Source organism: Jaculus jaculus, chromosome 15 (assembly GCF_020740685.1).
Source record: "Jaculus jaculus isolate mJacJac1 chromosome 15, mJacJac1.mat.Y.cur, whole genome shotgun sequence".
NCBI classification, from domain to species: Eukaryota; Metazoa; Chordata; class Mammalia; order Rodentia; family Dipodidae; genus Jaculus; species Jaculus jaculus.
The window spans coordinates 28,044,114-28,066,599 of NC_059116.1; the positions used below are offsets into that span (position 1 = coordinate 28,044,114).

The window sequence follows — 22,486 nt, forward strand, 5'->3', positions numbered from 1 at the left end:
TCACTAATTCCCCTTAAAGCTGTCTTATTTATTCATATTTCCCATCTCAGTTCTACTTAGATGACTCTCACATCTCTTTCTGGACTCCAGGTGATGTTTTGAACAACGCCTCTTGGTCACAACCATTTATGTCCACACATGTCACCCCTCTCCCAGCCATACCTTTCTATAGGTCACTCCCAGACAGTCTGCTCATTTCTATGGCTCTATGACTTCCTTTTGCATTGCTAGACTTCCCCTTTGTCCACTCATATAAATTCTATTCATTCAGTTCAATGGCTATACCTACTATGAATATTTCCTCCTCTGCCAGCCAAAACTAAAGATGCATTTGCCATGTTGCTAAAATAGTTTGCCTATTGGGATAAAACATTACTCACAAGTGAGAAAGTAATTTTTCCTAGTTTCTGTCTCAGATTACAAGTTTCCAGGACAATGAATACAGAACATTTTTACTTATCATCAAACCCTTTGATTCAATAAGCATAACCCTTGTCTTACTGCGTGTTGAGTAAATAAAAGAATAAGAGAATGAAAGGTGACTCAGTTCCTTCTGCAATTGCCCAATATGCGCTTCTCCAATAGGTATCAAGGAGAGAATTGTCTGATTCCCTTCCGCCCCTACTTATAAAATCTTTACAATGATGCTGGAAATTTGTTACTTGCTTTGCAAAATGGTGAGTTTTTGATGAAAAAAAAAAACAATCGCATGCTGTATGAAACCTTGAAAAAGGCAAAATAATGATATATAATTTTTCTTATAGAAGTAAAATAGTCCCCAAGTGACCAGTATTACAGAAAGCATCCAAAAGTTAAATTTATACTTGCTCATTTTTAAAACAAGGTAATAGGAATTGGTCCTTTTCTGTTAAAAAATGCCAGCCAGGAATTGTAAGCACTGGGAAGGTTGAGGCAGGAGGATTGCTGTGAGTTTGAGGCCAGCATGGGATATATAGTGATTATTAAACCATCCTGGAACACGTACCGAGACCCTGCTTAAAAAAAAAAAAAAAAAAAAAAAAGCTTACCACATAATACTGAGTTTCACATCTCACACAACAGTAAATTTTAGACATGAAGTCAAGGAGGAAAAGTCAGTCCAAATTATGCAGCAAAATTTATTGACAAAAATGCGATTTTATTACTCTTACTACTATGATCAGCCAATAAAGTGTGCTCAGGACGTGTTTACTTAATGACACAGATATTTATGTATCAGCTGAATATTAGTCTAAAGGCCATAATATGCTGGAGACCAAAGCCACATGTTCTTTTCACTTAAGCCACATGCTCTCTCTTTCAGGTTTAGCAAATCCATTCCTTGCAGACTATTCGAAGGTAAGCTCACCTTCATCTAGATACCATTAGCAAAGGTTGTGTGTTTAGCAATGTCTGATTTGTAATGCAGTTTTATTGTATTCATAGAAGAGGACATTTTGAAAACTAAAAATATAGCCCAGTGTCCTAGAGAAATGATAAATACTTCTAACATACAAATAGAAAAGAAAAAAAAATGTAAACTTTTCAAGGAGGCAAATTTAGCAAATTAAATGAAATCGAAAGCTATCTGGAAAACCGTGGCTTCCCTTCTAAGTTCCTGGAGGATCTGGGTCACGAGCGGCTAGCTTCTCTCCCTGTGTACTGTACAAGCGTTTATACTCTCAACTGCAGCACCTGAGTGGTGATCACTGTCACAGAGTAAGCCCGAGAGGCTTTGAAATGCTCTGGGTGCTCTGTTGATGGAAGAAACCAAGACAAAAAAACCTTACACGGTGGTTACTCACTGATTCTGGGTGCAGGATGCAAGGTTTTTACCGGCCTCCATTCTGGAAAAGAGGAGAAATAAAATTTTGATATTTTACCATCACATACAAAAACATTTACAAGACTTTCACCCACAGGTGCCTCCAGTCTCACATTTTGTTTGTAAGAAGGACAGTTATGGGGAAGATCATGACATGAAGTATGTCATCCCCTGTGTTTCTGAGCTAACAAAGAGGTGACAGACTTGGGATCACTTAATAGAAAGCTTAGCATAACCTTCCAACTTTTTCCTCTGCACAGAATTTTACCCAACACGTTATCATTAGTGATATGGTATGTCACAACTTCACAAAAGACATCTTTGGAGCTGGAGAGATGGCTCAAAGTTCAAGGTGCTTGCCTGAAAAGCCTAATGACCCTAAGTTTGATTCCCCAGTACCCATGTAAAGCCAGATGAGGTGCATGCATCTGGAGTTTGTTTGCAGCGGTTGGAGGCCCTGGCATACCTATTTTCTCTGCCCCTCTTCTCTTTCTCTGCTTGCAAACAAATAAATAAATAATTAAAAAGATTTTTTTTGTGCTTGGAGCCTCTGCAGCAGGGAAAGGGAGCCAGAGAAGGTGAGGCTAACACAGGGCAGACAATTTCCCCTGATTCTTAGCTTCTCACTCCATTAAAATAGCAGCATGTTAACATACGGTTGTATTCTCCACTTAAAACCTTGAATTATCTCAGGATAAGCTCACGGGTGTATGTGTGTGTGTGTGTGTGTGTGTGTGTGTGTGTGTGTGTGTGCGCGTGCGTGTGTGTGTGTGTGTGTGTGTGTGTGTGTGTGTACGTGAGTGTAACAATAGTACATGGGGTAAGTATGCCAGGCACATGTCCTGGGCCCTGCTGGGAGTGTCTTGCTGCAGGACACTTTAGTTTACAAGGTATGGAAAGAACAAAGGCAAATGGCTCCAAGGGAAGCAATTCATGGATATTTAAATTATGCAGAGCTGATGCGAGCTTACTCCGCAGGGTGGAGCGGTGAGGAAGTTCTTCATATCTTAATGAGAAAGAGCCCTTTCTCCCACATGCAGGTGGTCAAATGTAGCCTGGCACATTTTCTCATGTGCAGTTACCTATGGGCAGGCTAGAAGCCATTCTAGAGAATCACAAGGAGGTAATCAGAAGTCTAGCACATGCCTTTTTGGGCTTACATAATCATACTTCTTCCCTTTAAGACCTTATAAATATAATATATTGTACATGTTACCTTATGATATATTATATCATTCTATATATTTTACATGTTTACTTATATTGTAAAATAAAATGTTTCTTTAGTATACATAGCACGTACATGAACTGTTTTGCTCTCTGTATGCTTTTAAAAAAGCTTTAAAAATATATTGATTAGAATGGGTTCAAGAGTGGTATGGCTTAAGCAATGGAAGGAATATTAATTTTCTGCCCTATCCTGATCCATTTAAAATAACCTATTGTCAGTGACATTTATAATATTGCTTTTCTAGTCAAATTTGAGACCACAAATCCTCTTGGCTCTTGTCTTTTTAATCAGTTTATCAAATTTCATTTGTGCTAATATAGGCCATCAGTGAATTTCTCTTCCATTTTAGAATGATTTAAAAAAATTATATCTAAAGGCCTTTTTGAATTATACTTTTATGAGTTTCCTGGTATAAGGTATCAATAGCTCAATTTGATTTAGAAGTTTCTACATTTTGGATGAAAGTATTTATAAGGCACTTATCAGTTCATCAATAAGTTATAGGTCCTTCAGAACAGCTGATCCCCACAGGTTGGAACTTGATCTGTAATCCACTGCTCTGACCCACTTTAGTGTAATGGCAATTCTACATTCACCTGGTCACCTTTGAAATGACAGTGTGATTAAGGTCAACCTTCCCTGACTGTGATGAGAACATTATCTAGGCTAGAACCTCGAATCTTCCTCCACACAAAATTTTACCCAACATATTATCATTAGTTATATGGTCTGCCACTTTCTCACAGAAGGAAATTAAATTGGCATCAAAAAAAAAATAGCTACTCGCAGTGTCAAATGCATGTACTTTTCTATCACGTATGACATTCTGGTGAATTGCCTGCTGATTGCATGGTAGGTCGTTGACATCAGGTATTGCTCTTACACTCTCTGTTAAGATGACCTAGTTGTTTCCTTAAGGGATGTGGACGTGACGGGTGTCCAGTGTCACGATGACTCAGATAGAAATTCTGAGCAAGGCCAACTGCCCATTTCTCAAGTGTATCTGGAAACTTGGCCTCGGGACATAGTGAGTACAGTCATGGATGGGGTGCTCATCTGTGGTCCACTTTGTCTCCTTACATATCACAGACCAAAGTTTATCACTTAGTTAAATGCTTCCCACGCCACTCAATAAAGTTGTTGACTACTTAATTTGGTTTTATTCCTCTGTGTAATGTCCTCAAACCTAGCATAGTATGAAGCATAAATAAATATAGAATTAAATTTTGAGAGTTATTTCTTTAATGATATGAAAAAAAATGATAGGAACATTTTACAAATGGTCTTTTAGGGGAAAAAAAATGACCAACTCCCAACAACAGTCATGGGGTATGTTCCTCTTCAAAGGTTTTGTCCATACTGTGTCTTAATGATTGTCAGTTCTTCTTATATCTTCATGTGATGGCTCCCTGAGATGTTGGGCTTAGTGCGTACAACAGTGTAGACCTACTTATCGGCTATATTATCACCTATAAACAGTGTGAATGTTCTTCTAAGGTTAACTTCTCATCCAGTAGGCAGGGCCTTGCATTATGCTTACCAATGGAATTGGAACAGTATATTTTTCTTTGTCCTACTGCTTTAATCTCAGTCATTCTTTTCTGGGATAGGTGTGTGTGTGTGTGTGTAAGGTGAAATACATTGCATCTGTTGAAACTTGACGTTAACACCATAATAACTAAATATGTCTAGTGCATTTCACTGACTTTTAAAAATATTTTTATTTATTTATTTGACAGAGAAAAAGGGGGGAGAGAGAGAAAAAAAAGAGAGAAAAAGAATGGGCATACCAGGGCCTCCAGCTACTGCAAACGAACTCCAGATGCGTGCGCCCCCTTGTGCATCTGGCTAATGTGGGTCCTTGGGAATAGAACCTGAGTCCTTCGGCTTTGCAGGCAAATGCTTTAACTACTAAGCCATCCCTCCAGCCCTTCATTGACTTTTATCCTCAGGGTCAGAGAGCTGTATGAAATCTCAATAGTATAATTAGCCAGGTAGAGCTTATAGTCAGGTAAGAGAACACAAATGTGGCCATGCTTATTTTTCTTGGTGGAGCTCAAAGCAATCTTCTAGCCACACGATAAATGAATAAAGTCATTTGTTATCATCTTCCTTAATAGAAAATGCAAAGACAGGAAAAGATTAGACAGCTTCCTCAGGCCATGTGGCAATTTGTTAAAATTGAAACTGGATTACATTTGGTTTTTCAAAGCCTTGTTCTTAATAATGAATCAGGTTTTTTTTTTTCTTCCCAGTTAAATCTTATGGAAATATGATTAGCAACACTTTCTTAACTTAGCATATGGATATTTGGATGTGAAAACATGACTGCAGTGCAGTTTAGGTTGTTTTTTTAATCTAATATTTCTTTTTGAAATATTAATCTGAGCCTTAACTTTTTTCTCCTTCTAAAATTGCCTTGATGCACACTTATTAAGTCAATAATCACCACAATGACAGCTATCAGGCACTGGATGCTGATGAAATGAAACACTGGATGTGCTTCTGAGCCTCGTGGCCCTCAGTTTCACAGCAGAAGAACCTCAGGGAACAGAACCACATCCTTCTGGATCTGCCCTTTCTTACATAAACCAAATCTGTGATTACCACCTATACTTCCCAGTTCCGGCTCCACTAAAGTGATTGAGAAATTAAAAGCATGAAATAGAATCCTTCTGGATTTGTTTCTTTCCTGGTAATCTGTCATTCTCTTCCAGATACCTAGTTCTACTGCTTTTGGTGATGCACCTTTATTGACTCTTCTCAAAACAAAACAATTTTCACAGAAACAGTGATTTTTTTTTTTCTTCTATAACCCACACAACATTGCTTCACACGATTTGCAACTCTATCATTATATGAACAAGAAGAGCTACCATGTCGGGTTTGAGAACAAATTCAATTGACTCTGGCCGTCCTGCATCAGCACGGGTGGAGCCTGGGGTCTCCTGGGGCTGGGCTGGCTGCCAGCATCACTCTATAGGCTACACTGAAGGAAGGGGATTTTGTGTTTAATCAGGCAAATCATTAAAGAAGAGGCCAGTACAAAGAACTATTGTATTTGATATTTCACCTGTGTACTACTGTGATAAAATTAGAATTAAGAAAAATTAGAATGGAAATAGAAGAAGGAAGACAGTAAGTTTGCATATCTCTTCCTTAGAAGTGGAACTGAGATTTAACTCCACTGGAATGTCTTCTCTCCATTCTGTTTTTCTCAGGATGGAGGTCACTGCTGTGGGTTCAGAGCACATACTGAAGCCCAGATGGGACGGGAGCCCTACAGAGCCGTTCACTGACATCAGAGCAACAGACGCGGGAAGCCAGGAAGGGATGCGATTACCCTAGAAATGTGCAGAAGAGCCCTGGACGTCTTTGGGTCAACCAAGGTGGTTCTTAACTTCATGCTTCACTGACTCAAAACAGAAAGGATTCAGCAAACACAGCTTGCTTGCAGATACTGCCTAAAGGACTGTTTTTTGCAGTTCTGAAACTGAAGAAACCCCTTCCCAGCCAACAATAAACAATAGAACCCCCGAGGTCTGGTCCTATGGGGGAACCAAGAGTAAGAAGGAGGTACCATTACAGGGAATATGCAATGACAAGAGATGCCAAGGAAGTCACTGGAATGCCATTGTCCACTTCCTTGTAATACTCTGGGGTTGACAGGTTTTATTGCTGTTAAGTCCTTCTCTAAGTAAGCCTATTTAAGCCCCAGTTTTTAAAATTTTTTATTATACTTGGAGAGAGAATTGGCACACAAGGGCCTCAGCCACTGCAAGTACACTCTGGACACTTGCACCACCTAGTGGGCATGTGGGATTTTGTTCTTGCCTCACCTTTGGGTGTCTGGCTAACATGGGATCTGGAGAGTCGAAAATGGGTCCTTAGACTTTGCAGGCAGGTGCCTTAACCTCTAAACCATCTCTCTAGCCCGAGCCCCAGTTTTGAAGAACTTTCTAGTCTCCGAGAAGGGTAGATGCTTATTATAGCAGATGTTTTTCATGCCTCAGAGTAGATGGTGTTTTCCCATTAAGCTTTAATGACTTCAGTTCAGGTCATGCTACTGTGTTCCTCTGATTCTTTGCTCAGCACTTTCCAAGTTATTTCTTGCAAGAAGAAAACTAGAAAGGTGGTAAGATTTCTATAGCTTCATAAGGAATTTATGACAAGGATAAGGTCTCAAATGGTTTCCCCTTTAATAAAATCATATTCAGTGGTTCAAAATGTTTATATTAGGATATGATGTTCTTACACTTTCATAATCAGCTATTAAGATTTTAACTTAGATTTAGACATAATTGTTTTACCATGTGGCTTTATATATGGTTGAGATTTAAAGTCTTCTTTATATAAAATAATACCTTTTCAATATAAATACTTACCATCATACAAAGAGGACTTTACTTTGGGAAACTGATTTCTAACTTATGAAAAGTGTTTTCTTTATTTTTTTCAGACATAAAACCACAGAACACCACAATATAATTCAACCTTAAAGACCGGCATGCTGGGCCAGAACTCTTAATCTCTGTACATGCTCCTCCTGGCCAGTTCCAGACCAGTGAGAGACAAATGTCAGAGCGTGTTCCTGAGGAACGACATCTGAGGTTGTCATCTGGCTTCTGTGAAAATGTACACGTGTGCGGATGAACACACACATGAACATAAGATGTGACAGTTGAAAATTAATGAACTGAATGGATAGAGTACAAATTGGAGAGAATCAAGGGGCAGCCAGAAGCCACCTTTGTGACATGTGCATCTTTCACCGGCACCCTTAGTAAAGCTGAGCTTCCCTGGGAAGGAGGCAGGGTCCCATCCTGTTCTCTGCTGGCCACGTTAGAGCAAACAGTAAGAAGTGAAAGCTATCAGACAGAGAGGGGAAAAACCTAAGAGGAAGCCTTAAAGGTGAGTCTTGCAGAAGCCAAGAAGCCTGAGCCCCAGGCCTCACCCGTAGCCATTCCATAGGAAACCCAATATGGGCCTGTCTGAGGCCATATTCCCTCATCTACAAAAATGGCTTATTGTATGTTTCAGATTCATATTAATAGGAGGTAGTGCAAAAATAACCAAGCAGGAGGTTTTTTCATACTTATGCTGTATTTAACCTTTCCTGTTTATAATGCTTTGCCATATATCACCTACCATGACTCTCCATCCTGTGGCCATTCTCTCACTATGTTGGGGTAATCAGCTGGCATGTGAGTCTGCATTGCTCTCTTACATCGTCTGATTGACATTTCACTTTCTCATCTTTTATTCTTATCCTTACTTTGGTTCTCTCTCTCTCTCTCTCTCTCTCTCTCTCTCTCTCTCTCTCTCTCTCTCTGTGTGTGTGTGTGTGTGTATGTATGTGCTTTTGAGTGTGTGTATCCTTACATTTAACCACTCTTGTGCTTCAGTTTTACTCCTCTAAATTCTAGCTGTCCACATGGGTGGCTGATTGTTAAGACGAGTGTAGCTAAACGTGAATGAAACTCATAATCCTTATCCCAAGTTGTCCGTCCCTCTGAACTTACATGTGTCCACACAGTTCTTCCTGCCATTCAGGCATGCACCTATGACACCTACAAGCACCCCGTTGACATACTTACTTCCAGACGCTCACCTTTGGGATCCTTCATTTCTGTATCTCATATTTTCTCTCTCTCTCTCTCTCTCTCTCTTTTACTGCTCTGACCCTCAACATTCTAGCTAAGGTTCGTAGCACAGCTGTTCCCAAACTGCTATTGCTTGTTTCAATCTGCATCTCCATTTCAGTTTATCAAATTTGAGAATGGCTTTGCTCACATTAATCTCCTCTATTCCTTATTATCCCCTCTATTTATGTCTCACTGCAACAGGAGCCAGCCGGACTCTGCTCTCAGCTAACCATGATCCCCTGCTCAGACTTTTCTACCAACTCTAGAAATTCCACGAGCTGGCCACATGCACATCTATCCCAGACCTGACATCGCTGGCTCTCTCCCTTCTGTTTGGCAGAGTTCTCTTCTTTCCTGAAGAGCCAAGCTTGATGATTTCGTGTCAGTTCAGAGGGTTCCTGCTCTGAACCACAGAAGCTGCTGCATCTCTGACAATGCAGGGGTGAGCTGTGTGGCAGGCCAAGCCGTTCACATATCTTAACTCACTCGTTCCTCACCTTTGTCCGTTATACACTGCCACCGTCTGTATTGTCAAGGTGAAAGCATGGCTCAGAGATGTCAGTAACTTGTGTAGGTCACAGAGGTGCCAGGTGACATTGTAACTCTTAAACCTTGTAGCTCCTGGTCCATGGCAGCTTCTGTGGTGTAAACCCTCTTTGCCAGGTGTCTCTTTGCACACTCATGGAAGAAAGATGTCTGCCTTCTGCCTGTCTTCTCAGTAGCCTATTATGGGACCTCAGAGGTGCCTAAGAGGTACAGTCTAAAAAGTCCAAGAATGCAGTTTAGTGGTGGAAACCACAGCCAACTCCTGGCAGTGCCTGCCCTCTTTAAAATACATGGATACATGGAGGCACACCAACTTCCCTGCTTTCTGATGCAAGTTCTGGCTGCATAACTCACAAATCACAAAACAGGTAACATCAGCAAAAAGAGCTGTTAGCTTTCCACATTTCAGGATATGAGCCAGATGATGAAGAAAGATCTTCCAGTACTGGATGGTCTCTCTGTGCCTCCATCCCTCCTTCTTCCCTCCCTCCTGTCTTTCATTTCTTCCTTCCTTTATCATCCACTCAACAAATATTTGATTTCTAAAAACATTTTTTTTTTTTTTTTAAATTTTAAATTATTTATTTATTTGAGAGCGACAGACACAGAGAGAAAGGCAGATAGAGGGAGAGAGAGAGAGAATGGGCGCGCCAGGGCCTCCAGCCTCTGCAAACGAACTCCAGACACGTGCGCCCCCTTGTGCATCTGGCTAACGTGGGACCTGGGGAACCGAGCCTCGAACCGGGGTCCTTAGGCTTCACAGGCAAGCGCTTAACCGCTAAGCCATCTCTCCAGCCCCTCTAAAAACATTTTATGTTTATTTACTTGAGAGATAGAGAGAGAGAGAGAGAGAGAGAGAAAGAAGCAGGTAGAGAGAATGGGCGCCTCAGGGCTTCTAGCCACTGCAAACGAACCCCAAGTGCATGCACCACCTTGTGCATCTGGCTTATGTGGGTCCTGTGGAATTGAACCTGGGTCCTTGGGCTTTGGAGACAAGCACGTTAACCGCTAAGGCATCTCTCCAGCCCCTCAACAGATATTTGTTTCATGCACAGTCTACATCTAAACAACAAGCATTTGGGTTTGTGAATAATGTTTCCATCCTGCACGCTAAAAGATGGAGGTGAATGATAGCAAATAAACAGTAATTGTGCAAATTTATTGTGACTTTCATATAAGCTGGGGATTAGCTGCTCTTGGAAGGTGTCTCCTCACTTCTTCCTTATAACTTCAGGAAATGAAACTATTATCACCTCCGTATCATGAATCTGAAGGGAGCTGGCTGAGTGAGAGCAGTTAAGGCCGGATGACCTTTAGGGGTGGTGCGGGGATTCCACTCTGGGACTTGCAGTTTGAGGCCCCGCCCCACAACCTTTGCTCTCGCCTCCCTCCAGGAATAGACGGAACTTCATGACGTGCAAAGGTCATATGTAAAATTAGCTCCATTTCCTTTGAAAAGGGCTCTGGAAGAAGTCACAGGGTGTAACAGGAATGCTTTCGACACTCCACAGACTTCACCACAGAGCAGCTGCATGACCTTTAAGAAGTGAACCTCTTAGGGCTGTATCCACTTCATTTATTAAGTGAAAAATTAGCACAAGATAGTCTAGGGAATTTCTCCTAGACACAAGACCTCCTATTAGTCTAGAGGCCGCTTTGTGCCAGGGGAGTCAGCGTCGAACGTTGCAGGTTTGTGTGATGGCCCAGTACCACCCTCCTTGCCGCACTGTCAGAAAGGCTTGCATCTACCACTTCCAGCTTGTTATTTCCTTTTTAAAATTTTTCTGATGACGGGGGTGGGGCGCGGTGCACAAGGACCTCCAGCCACTGCAATTGAACTCCAGACGTGTGTGCCACCTTGCGCTCATTCCTGACCTTGTGCACGTGTCACTTTGTATGTCGGGCTTATGTGGGATCTGGGGAGTTGAACATGGGCCCTTAGATTTCACAGACAAGCGCCTTAACCACTAAGACATCTCTCTAGCCCCTCTTTTTCTCTTTAAAAAAATTTTTTTTGTTTATTTTTATTTATTTATTTGAGAGTGACAGAGAGAGGAAGAGGCAGATAGAGAGAGAGAATGGGCGCACCAGGGCTTCCAGCCACTGCAAACGAACTCCAGATGCGTGTGCCCCTTGTGCATCTGGCTAACGTGGGTCCTGGGGAATGGAGTCTCGAACTGGGGTCCTTAGGCTTCACAGGCAAGTGCTTAACCACTAAGCAATCTCTTTTTTTTAATGAGGGTGAGAGAAAGAGAAAGAAAGTCAGAGAATAGCTTGTTATTTCTTGTCCTCAATTACCTATGATTGTTGAACCATCTAGTCATACAACCCAGACACTCATCAGGAGATAAAGGTATATCACCTTTTGACCACATTGCAAGTTTGAAGTCTCCATTTCTGAATTATTTATCAACCTCATGGACAGCACTCTCTTTGGATGGAAAACTGGCACTCATCTAATGCGGCCTCCCTGTAGATTTTGGAGAAGGAGTTGCTATACTTATAAAATAAGATGCTTGATTCGGGAGCACGCTTGCACTCTGGGCTTTCTTTGCATTTTCGTGATTACTTTGTAATCAGCATAATCCCACATCAAGCCTTTTATTTGATCTGAAAAAACGTGTTTTTTGTTTGTTCTTTTTGTGCCATGGGCCCATGGGTATTCTCATCCATTTTGTTGGCTTTGATGAGGACGATGTTTACGTTTCTGACTCCCAAATCCATGAATGCTGGATCTCACCCATGTAAATAGAAAGTCCTTCTGGTCTCTTCCAACCAGGCTGCCCCATGCTTCCTTTGAACAATATACCAATCACCCCAAGTGGGTGGGGGTGTCATAAGGTGCTTTTGCCTTCCCTCACATGCTGCAGGTCTTGGTTTTATTTTCAAACAATTTTCCAATATGCCTACCTTTCTCATGCCCACTGATTATTCTTTGGATCGTGTCGCCATTATATCACTGTCTATGTAATTATATGTTGTCTATGTTATTGAAGTGTTGCCCATTAAGCACCCTGGCTTGTTAGGAAAGTGTCATTTCACATTTAAGATGCACAAGTAGAAATCAATCTCCTTTACTCCTCAGCTTCCCCTCCCTCGCCCTGGCCCCCTTGAGCCCCTCCTGCTCTGGTGGTGCCATTCACCAGGCTGTCTCTATCCCTCCTCTCTATGCCCGGCACCCCAGTCCAATCCATCCACATGTGATGATCAACGTTTGCTAGCTTCTCACTCTTTCTTTTTTTTTTTTTTTTTAAATTTTTATTTTTTATTTATTTGAGAGCGACAGACACAGAGAGAAGGACAGAGAGAGGGAGAGAGAGAGAATGGGCGCGCCAGGGCTTCCAGCCTCTGCAAACGAACTCCAGACGCGTGCGCCCCCTTGTGCATCTGGCTAACGTGGGACCTGGGGAACCGAGCCTCGAACCAGGGTCCTTAGGCTTCACAGGCAAGCACTTAACCGCTGAGCCATCTCTCCAGCCCATAGCTTCTCACTGTTTCTACTGAACTCCCTCTGGTCTAGCCCATTTCATTTTTCTCTTGGCCTATTTCAACAAGTTCCTAAATGATCTCTTTTTCTCTAGAATCTCTTTCCAAGTCAGAATGTTTAAAGAAAAAAAAAAAATCACCTCATTCCTTTGCTTAAAATTCCCCAGTGATTTTCCTTTGCAAATATCATAAATTCCGAACTCTTTACCACCGCGTTTACACACGGTCTCACGTACTCCGCAGGCCGCTCACACGCTGACGCTGTTCACGGTGCTCCGGCGGCACTGACGCTGCCATCCAGCTGCTGGGGCCTCGCCCCGCGGTACCCTCTTCTCCCCAACCCACTCATGGCTGATTCCTCCACATCAAATAGGATTCCTTTCAAATGCCGTCTCTGCAACAAAGTCTCTGTCTGCTACACTAGCTAGTGTGGTACCCTTTGCATAACTGCTCCAAATTCTGTTACATCTTTGCTAATGAGATAATGACCAACTGAAAATAGCAAAGATTAGTTTACCAAACAAAGTTTAAAATTAGACATGGCAGTTACAAAGTTTAACATGTGACTATGACATACTAATTTCAATGGCTCTGTATATCCAGTAGTAGGGTTTGTGGAATATAAGGTAGCTCTGGTTTTAATTTTTTGGGGGGTCTCTATACTGTTTTCCACTCTGGTTGTATCAACGCACAATCCTGCAATGGTTCCCTTCACTCCTTATCTCCACAGGTTTTGCTGATGCCTTTTGTGTTTTTCATACCAGCCTTTCTATGGGGTGTAAGGTGATATCTCATTGAGGTTATCATTCGAATTTCCATACTAGTAAGAGATTCTGAGCCCCCTTTGCATGCCTGTCAGTCATATGTATGCGCTTTGGTGGGGGTTGTCTGTTTATATTCTGTGCTCATATTTCAACTGGATTACTTCTTTTCTATTGAGTTGAGTGAGTTCCTTACATAGTTACAGCATCATTTACAATATTGAAGACACACATACACACATATACACATAAGCATACACATGCACACATACACACATATGCATGCATACACACATGTGCATATACAAATACACACATAAATTCACACACATACACATACTCACATATAAATTCATACACACACATAAATACACAAACATACACACATGTAAACACATACACAGACATCCACACATGCACACGTACATATACATTTACATTCACACATATACACATACATACACACACAAGGACATCCTGCTACTCATGCCAACACAGATAAACCTGCCAGGTATTATGCTAAACACAGTAACACAGGTACAGAAATAAGCTGGATATGGTAGCTCACTTCTGCAGTTCTAGAACTTGAAAGGTGAGGCAGGAGCATTGCCATGGTTTTGAGATCAACCTGGGCTACCTAGTGAGTTCCAGGCCACATGATCAGATCTCTGATTGCATAAAAGCAGTACAGGCTGGTTGTGGCTGGAGGTTGGAGATGAGCTAGACATGAAATGTTAGAGGAGAAAACGTCTTAGTTACGCAAAATAAATACTGTTATAGTTAGAATATGAAATGTCCTCCACAGGTTCACACGAGGAAGGCTTGGTCTCTATGGTGGTGTCAATCAGATGTCCTTCATAAGCTCATGTGTTTGGAGTGTCTGGTGCTTGGGTGGTGGTACTTTGGGAGGCAGAGCCTTGCTGTAGGTGTGTTGTTGGGGGCAGGCTTAGGGGTATTGGACAGCCAGTCCCCCTTGCTAGAGTTCGGCTCTCTCTCCTGCCGTTTCCTGTCTGCTGTAACAGAAGTGATGTCTAGCCTCTGCACATGCCATTCTTTCCCCTGCCATCATGAAGTTTCCCCTTGAGACTGAAAGCCAAAGTAAACTACTTTCCTCCCACCAGCTGCTTTTGTCGGGCATCCCAGCAATGTGAAATTAACTGCAACAGTCTCCAGCTTGCACCATTATTCTGGGAGGGATGAGAAGTTTTGCCAGTGGGGCTTGGTTGGAGGAAGCAGGTCACTGGGAGCATACCTCTGAGGATTTCTTATCCCCGGCACCTCTCTGTTTCTTTTTCTGCTTCCTGTCCACCCTGAGGAGAGCACAGCACATGCACCAAGCCCTTCTGCTATGATGCACGATCTCACCACAGGCCCAGAAATAATGGAGTCACTGTCTGTGGACTGAAACCTTTGAAACTGTGAGCCAAAAATAAATCTTCTCTCTTGTGAAAGAGTTTTTTTTCCCTCAGGTATTTTTTTTTTCACCATGCTGAAATTAAAACAAGCACATTCTGTAGCTGTGATATGTAGCATGGTGACAACAGTGAACAATAACATCTCATATGCTTCCAATTTGCATGAAAAGTAGGTCTCAGGTACACACAAGCACAGACCTACAATACTGATGTGAGGTTATACATATAATAATTAGCTTTACATGGTGATTTTTCCACAATGTGTACATATATTCAAACATCCATTTGTACATGTTGCTTGCATATTTTTTTTCTTTGTTAATTATACTACAATAAAGTTGGAAAAAGTTGTAAAGTAAAAGTGCTATATATTGATCGTTGCATTCAGAGGAAAGAATTACAAATGCATATGGTTCTTGGTAGTCTAACAGAGTAAATCATATTTTGTATGCAGATTAATATAGGCACTGGATGGTCCATTTGTGAATAGAACAGCCCACACTGACTACTCTGATGGAGCAGAGAATCAATAGGAGCCTGTTTTGTTTGTACATATCAAAGAGGTATAACTCCCTTGTCTCCAAGAAAGATGGATCGTAAAAACAAAATCCCTCTTGTTTCTCTGCTTGCCAGACCTGTCTGGATCGTACAATCTGCTTGCCCAGATTTCTGGAAACCTAATGTAACACAGTAGGGTTTTCACAAATGGGAATCAAAGCCATGACCACTGGACTTTGTTACAGCCCTTCAGTGTTTTCTCACAAATATGTTCAAATATGGGGAAACACTGAAAAAATATAAAACCTCATTTATTCTCTTTCTGTATGTGCATGAATGTGTGCTGTATGTTCATGTGTGCATGCGCATTCATATGTGTTTAGGCATGTTTGTAAGTATGCATGTAACTGTGTATACTGGTGTATGTGGAAGCCACAGGATGACATCAGATATCTTAGTCACTTTCCACCTTATTCTTTGGGAAAGGTCTCTTGTTGAACCTACAGTCACTTCATTACACTAGAGTGGCTTGGTAGCAAGCCCCAGGGATTCCTTGTCTCTGTCTCCCTAAAGCCAGTACCACAGGCATATAGTACAATGCACAATATTTTTTTAATTTATTTATTTATTTATTTGAGAGCGACAGACACAGAGAGAAAGACAGATAGAGGGAGAGAGAGAATGGATGCACCAGAACCTCCAGCCACTGAAAACGAACTCCAGATGCAGGCACCCCCTTGTGCATCTGGCTTGCATGGGTCCTGGAGTATTGAACCAGGATCCTTTGGCTTTGCAGGCAAATGTGTTAACTGCTAAGCCAACTCTCCAGCCAGGTGCTGTTCTTTTGATGTAAGGTCACTCACTGGCCTGGAGCTCATCAGTTAGGCTAGACTGGTTGCACAATGGGTCTCAGAGATCCTCCTATTTTTACCTCCCCAGCACTGGGATTATAAACATGCATCACCATCCAGGACAGTTTTCTTTTTATTTATGAGAGAAAGAGAGAGAGAAAGAGAATGGGCACGCTAGGGCCTTCAGGCACTGCAAATGAACTCCCGACACCTGCACCCATTGTGTGCATGTGTGATATTGCATGCTTGTGTGTCTGTGCATCTGGCTTACATGGGATCTGGAGAATCAAACATGATCTGTTCAGCCCAGAGCAATATTTTATTATGTGGGTTCTGGGTCCTTACACTTGAAAAACACATGATTTTCTTTGGGAGTTATACCCCCCGCTCTACAAACTTGACTTAATTTCATCACACTTCTCTTTAAACAGAACCATGTGATGTCAAAACTCCCCACCCACTGAGTAGGCCCAGTATATTCTAATAAACCTAAGCAAAGGACCAGGCTACTTAACATCAGATTTGGCATTTTGTTTACTTCCTAAAATGAGTCATCTTCCAGATGGAACTTGTGAAGTCAATATATCTATTTTTTACATCGTGCTTTTATTGTGGTGAGAACACTAAATGTGAAAAATACCTTTTAAACCAGACTTCAGTGTGTAATCCAGTACTGTATTAACTGTAGATATGATATTGTGCATGGCATAACTTTAGAATGCACTGTTAACTGTAGGTATGATGTTGTACATGGCATATCTCTAGAATGTTCTGAGTGCTGGAGGAGGAGAAACTAGGGATTGCTGAATAGCTGCTGTATTTTTGCTGCTTTTTTTTTTTAAGTAGACCTGAGTGTTCTTGAGTCATTCCACACTCTGTGTGTAGGGACACTTTCCTTGTCATTGACACAGGTCCTTCTAAGGCATCATTAAACACACTGAAATATATTGTGTGCCTATAAAATTCTGGACTCAGATAGTTTGAAAAAAATCTAAATTAGTCACATCTTAGCCTCAGCATTTACATTTCTATCAGCAAATATGAATTCTGTGTACCCTCCTAGCTACTGCCTTATATGCAAATCTTTTCACCTAGAGCAGAGATCTGCCTTTGACACTTTCTCAGAAGTGACAATGTTAAATCTGATCACCTGTTGGTGAAGAGTTTGACTCCTAACTTCTATTATGCTAGCTCTTCTGATGTTTATTCTGGACACAACCCAGTAGTTTTCAAAGAGAAAAGATAATAAGTGGAAGCTGGCTGAGGCGTCTATTTCTGCAACTGACCATTATACATTATTTAAAAGCAGAAGGTAATGAAATCCATCATTCTAGGGTCATTTAATTTTTGTTTGTTTAAGTTCTTACAATCTCTCAAAGACGTTGGCTACTGCCAATTTTTAAGCCATTCAGACAATAAAACATCGCAGCAAACCATGTGTGTTAAATGCTTCCTGAGAAGTTCAGAGAAACTCAAACATTGCAATATAATTAGAAAAGCAAGAACAAGACATTACTGGGACTTCAGCACGAAGCCACGCTCTCATCTACATATATTAGGAAGCTGTTGTTTAAAGATTTCTGTGTAGCACAGAAAAAAAAATTAATTGTCTTTTGACCTGATTCTTCCTGGAAAGGAGAAAAATATTTTTTTTCTGTGTTCTAAATAAACACCAGAAAAGTAAATTAAATTCTAGGAATGGATTTAAATTTACATTAAAATTTTCTGTGCTTTTGTGCTGGAGAGATGGTGCAACAGTTAAAGGAATTTGCTTGCAAATCCCGATGGCCTGGGTTGGATTCTCCAGCACCTATATTAAGCCAGATGCACAGAGGGGTGCATGAGTCTTGAGTTTGTTTATAGCAGCAGTAGATTCTGACATACTCATTCTCTCCTCTCTCTTTCTCTCCCCAAAATAAATAAACATTTAAAAATATTCTAGACTTTTGCACTGGGATATTGGCATATGTACTTTTGGTATCCTGTCCTTGATTTATTGAGGTAAATATTAAATTCTTTTTAATAATTCCACTATAAGTGAATGGATAAGTGAATAACTTATCTTCCAAACTGAATTGGAATGCCTTAATTTAAATTTATATGGTGTACATTATAACTTCCAGAGTTATTGTGGGTCCCTGTATCCTTGAGGCTGCAGTTCCCTGAAGTCATCCAGGCAACCGTGGATAGCAGGGTCTTGAGTGGCTGTGAGCTCAATGAAAGAACCACTTTTGGGAGGCAGTCTCAGTGAACAGCTTACTTTATTTGTCAAGGAAATAGGTTTCTATGCAGTTGAGAGCAGGAAGAGGGTCCTAAGGGGATTGGTGGGTTTGAAGGCTGCTAGCTGATGCCTAGGGACGTTCATTCCAGCATGTAGGGAGAGTCAGGTGCAGTATGTAGGGAGAGAGTCAGGTGATCTACATAGTGGCGGGAAGAGGGTCTCAGGGGGATGGGCTGTGTGAAGGCTGCTGGCTGATAAGGAGTTTCCTAGGCAACTGGCCAAAGGTCACAGGGCAAAGCCTAAGTTCAGGTGTGCCGGGCTTGGAGAAGAAGTGGCTTCCTGTATTCTGAGGGGTCCTTATCCATGCCTGGCAGCTCAGATCAGCTCCAGCCTGTGCGTGATAGTGCCCGACAAGTTATTGCCCTGGGGATGTTAGAGAAAAGCACCTACTCAAATACACCATGTAGGATAATCATGCCTTGTACATGTATGCTACATGACTCTTGTTTTCTCTTGCCCCACCTTTGTAACCTTCCCACCTTCCTAGGGACATCTTTCCTTAGGGAAATGTCTGACCACTTTTTCAGCATCACGCCTGGCAAAGCAACTTTCAGTTCTTGAAAGTAAATGTGCTCTTCATGGGCTCAGAGGAGCCATGGCCAAAACACAGAACCACATCAGCAATCTTAATTGTTTTTAGCACATCTTCCCATTTCATTCAAATCTGAACTCAGAAACAGAGCAAACAGAACCTTAGTCTCTCAAAGATCATCTCAGCATCAGAGTATTGCTTTTCTAGGGCCACTCAGCAAGGCTCCAGTGTCTTTCAGTGACTGGATTAATGGGGATTACTCAGTGGAGCTGGTGAACAGATGGTCACCCCGTATATTCATTTGGAGCACTTTCTATGTGATAGATGAAGAGGCAATGCTGGGGACGAAGGCCCAAGTCCCTGCCTTTAGACAGGTCCAAGCCCAGAGCACAAATGGTATTGAACTGTGTAGTGTTCAATATGGGAGCCACCAGCCACTCATTTCTGAGCTGGGCTAGTCACATCAGACCAGCCCAGGTCAGAAATGAAATTGCATATTAATTCATTTAAATTTTGATTAAAAACAGAGCAATGTAAATGTTTTGGTCTGTGACTTATAATCTTATAGGCTTAGTGTGGCATATTTCTTCACTGTTGCAGAATATCCTCTGTTATCTTTACTGTAGTACATGGTTAGCACATATGTCCTATCTAGCAATTTAATTATGGGCTATAATGGGAGTGCTTTAATATATTGATTTAAATAGTATGCTATTAAATTATTTCACCTTTTAAAAATCTGTCTGAAATGTAGCTACTGAATCATTTAAATTTGCATCTATTACCCCATGACAGTGCTTTGCATAGCAATTGGGCGTTGCTAATGCAGAACAATGTAAGAGAGAGTTAAAAAAAAATAACCAGGAGCAGCAACAATAATTGTGAAATTTGGGGTCTTTGCAATATGGTTTATTAGTTACTTTTCCTAATTCTGTGACAAAACACCTGTCAAAAGCAACTCTAGAAAGGAGGGGTTTATTGAGGCTCCTGATTTGAGGGGGGAGAGTCCATTTCTGTAGGGAAAACATGAAGGTGGGAGTATGAGCAGCCAGTCACATGACATCTTTAGTCAGGAAGCAGAGAGAGACAGAAACTGATGGTCTCTCTTTAAAAATGGTCTCCTTAAAAAAGTATATCCAATATAGGACATGAGCCTACAACATAGTACTGCCCATATTCACAGGAATCTTCTGTCCTTGGTTAAGCTCCTCTGGAAAGTGTCTCAGATACATACCTATATGTGTGTCTCCAAGGTGAGAGTCAGGTTGACAATGAGGCTTAACTATGATAGGTCCAACCCTTGTCCACTTGTCACCCAAACGCATCTCCTAAACCACAACATTCATTCACTCCTGACTTCCATGTCCTCATGATCATCTCATAATACAAAATGCATGGGCTCCAATTTCAAAAGTCCCCATAGTCTTTGAGTCCCAGCACCACTTGAATGTTCAAAGTCCAAAGTCTTAACTGCTGCTCAAACTCTTTATTGTGAGCCCCTATAAAAATAAAAATGTTACATAATTCTAATACATAATGACAGAGGAAAAAAATATCACAATTCTAAAGAGGGAAGGTAATTGGTCCAAAGCAAGACTGAAACCTGGCAGGGGAAACAGCACATCCTGAAGCTCTGTGTCGGGCACCTGGGGATCAAGTTGGCATCAGCTGGGCAGCAACAGCCTTGGATAGCTCCTGCCCTCCAGCCTGTCATCCGCAGCACACTTAGTCTCTCAGTCTCTCTCTCACCTTAGCTGGCTGGATGTCCAGTGGTCATCTCCATTATCCTGAGGAATCCACTGCAACTTGGGTTGTACCTTCAGAGCTTTATACAGTGGACCCTGGGTGACTCCTTGCAGGGACTTCAATCTACTCATACATTCATAGGCTTTAGTCTATTACTAGAACACTGGCATAACTCTCTGTAACCCCTCACCTTTGCATTTTGTATGATTGCTACAGCTCAATACGTGGTCCGGTCTATAGCCATTGTGCCTTCTGTGTGCCTACATGGCTGAATCTAGGAAAATATTTCCCTTGCCATTTATTTTCAAGCTGGAAATCCCTCCACTGGCATTCCCCAGTCAGGATCCTTCCTTTCAAGGAAATCTGTATTTTTGTAAACTGGAGGCTTTACCAGTCTTGCCCTCAAGACAACATTCCTATTGTCCTAGAGTTCAAGGTTTCTCTTTAATGGCATTGATCTGCTTTCTCCAGACACACACTGTCTGTATCTTTACACTTTGTCTCGCTGCTTTTGTCACCATAATGCACAGTTTTCATGCCTTTCTGTACTCTGCCAATAAACCTGGATAAGCATAATGAACATCAGCTCTACAAACAGACTGAATGCTATGCTGTCTTGGAAGTTTTGTTGCCAATCAACTTGGTCCATTTTTAAATTCAGCTTCATTCATGTTCTTGGGATATGGACAGAACACAGTCAAAATCTACGACAGAATCTAACAACAGGTTGGTTCCTGATATAGCTCCTTTCCGCCTCTCAAACTTCAAGAGCCGAGATTGCAGAGTCTGCATTTCCCTTGTCACTGTGGTTTTCCAATCCCCCCAAGAAAGTCATACTAAGCTCTGCTCACAGCTTTACAGGGCTTTGCTAGTCCAAAGTTCCAAGCTCTTCTGCATTTCTCTTTTGAAACAGTTCCAAAGATCTATGAACTACATGATCCACTTTATCGTCACAACAATCTAACCCCTGGCACAAATTTCCTATACTTGTTACTCTGACCATTGAGTGACAAAATACATGGAAGAAGCAACTTATAGAAGAAGGGGTGCATTCTGGCTCCCAGTTTAAGGGTACAGTCCGTCATGGCAGAGGAAGCACGAGGTGGATGTTCACATTACATCTGCAGTCAGGAAGGGGAGAGAGAGAGAGAGAGAGAGAAGAGGAGAGGAGAGGAGAGGAGAGGAGAGGAGAAATCAATGCTGCTGCTTAGCTTGCTTTCTCCTTCTTCTATTTTTGTTCAATCAGGGACCCCAGTCCATGAGATGGTGTCATTCACCCACCTTCAGGGTGGGTCTTATGTCCTTAGTTATCCAGAGACTCACCCATAGGTATGTCTTGTAGATGACTCCAAATCCAGGCAAACTGACCTTTAAGATAGACTCTCATGGGCTGGAGAGATGGTTTAGTGGTTAAGGCACTTGCCTACAAAGCCAAACGACCCTGGTTCCATTCCCCAGGACCCAGGTAAGCCAGCTGCACAAAGTGGCACATGTTTATGGAGTTCATTTGTAGTGGCTGAAGGCCCTAGCTTGCCCATTTTCTCCCTTCCACTGCCCCCCTGTCTTTCTCTCTCAAATAAATAAATAAAAATAAATTTAAAAAGATAAACCTTCACATGTGGTATACTAAGTTAAAATCTTAGGATAGGACAGGATGCCATATCACTTAACAATGTAATTTATGAGCGCA

At 41.6% G+C, this 22,486-nt stretch overlaps 1 protein-coding gene across 1 annotated transcript in view; it reads right to left on the reverse strand.

Moving 5' to 3' along the window:
* The window catches only part of Chst9 (carbohydrate sulfotransferase 9), a 297,984-nt gene that overhangs the window by 109,992 nt on the left and 165,506 nt on the right, over positions 1–22,486 (reverse strand). The window contains exon 3 of the mRNA XM_045135093.1: positions 1,785–1,826. Coding sequence (XP_044991028.1) covers positions 1,785–1,826 — 42 coding nt within the window. The remainder of the gene's footprint in view (positions 1–1,784; positions 1,827–22,486) is intronic.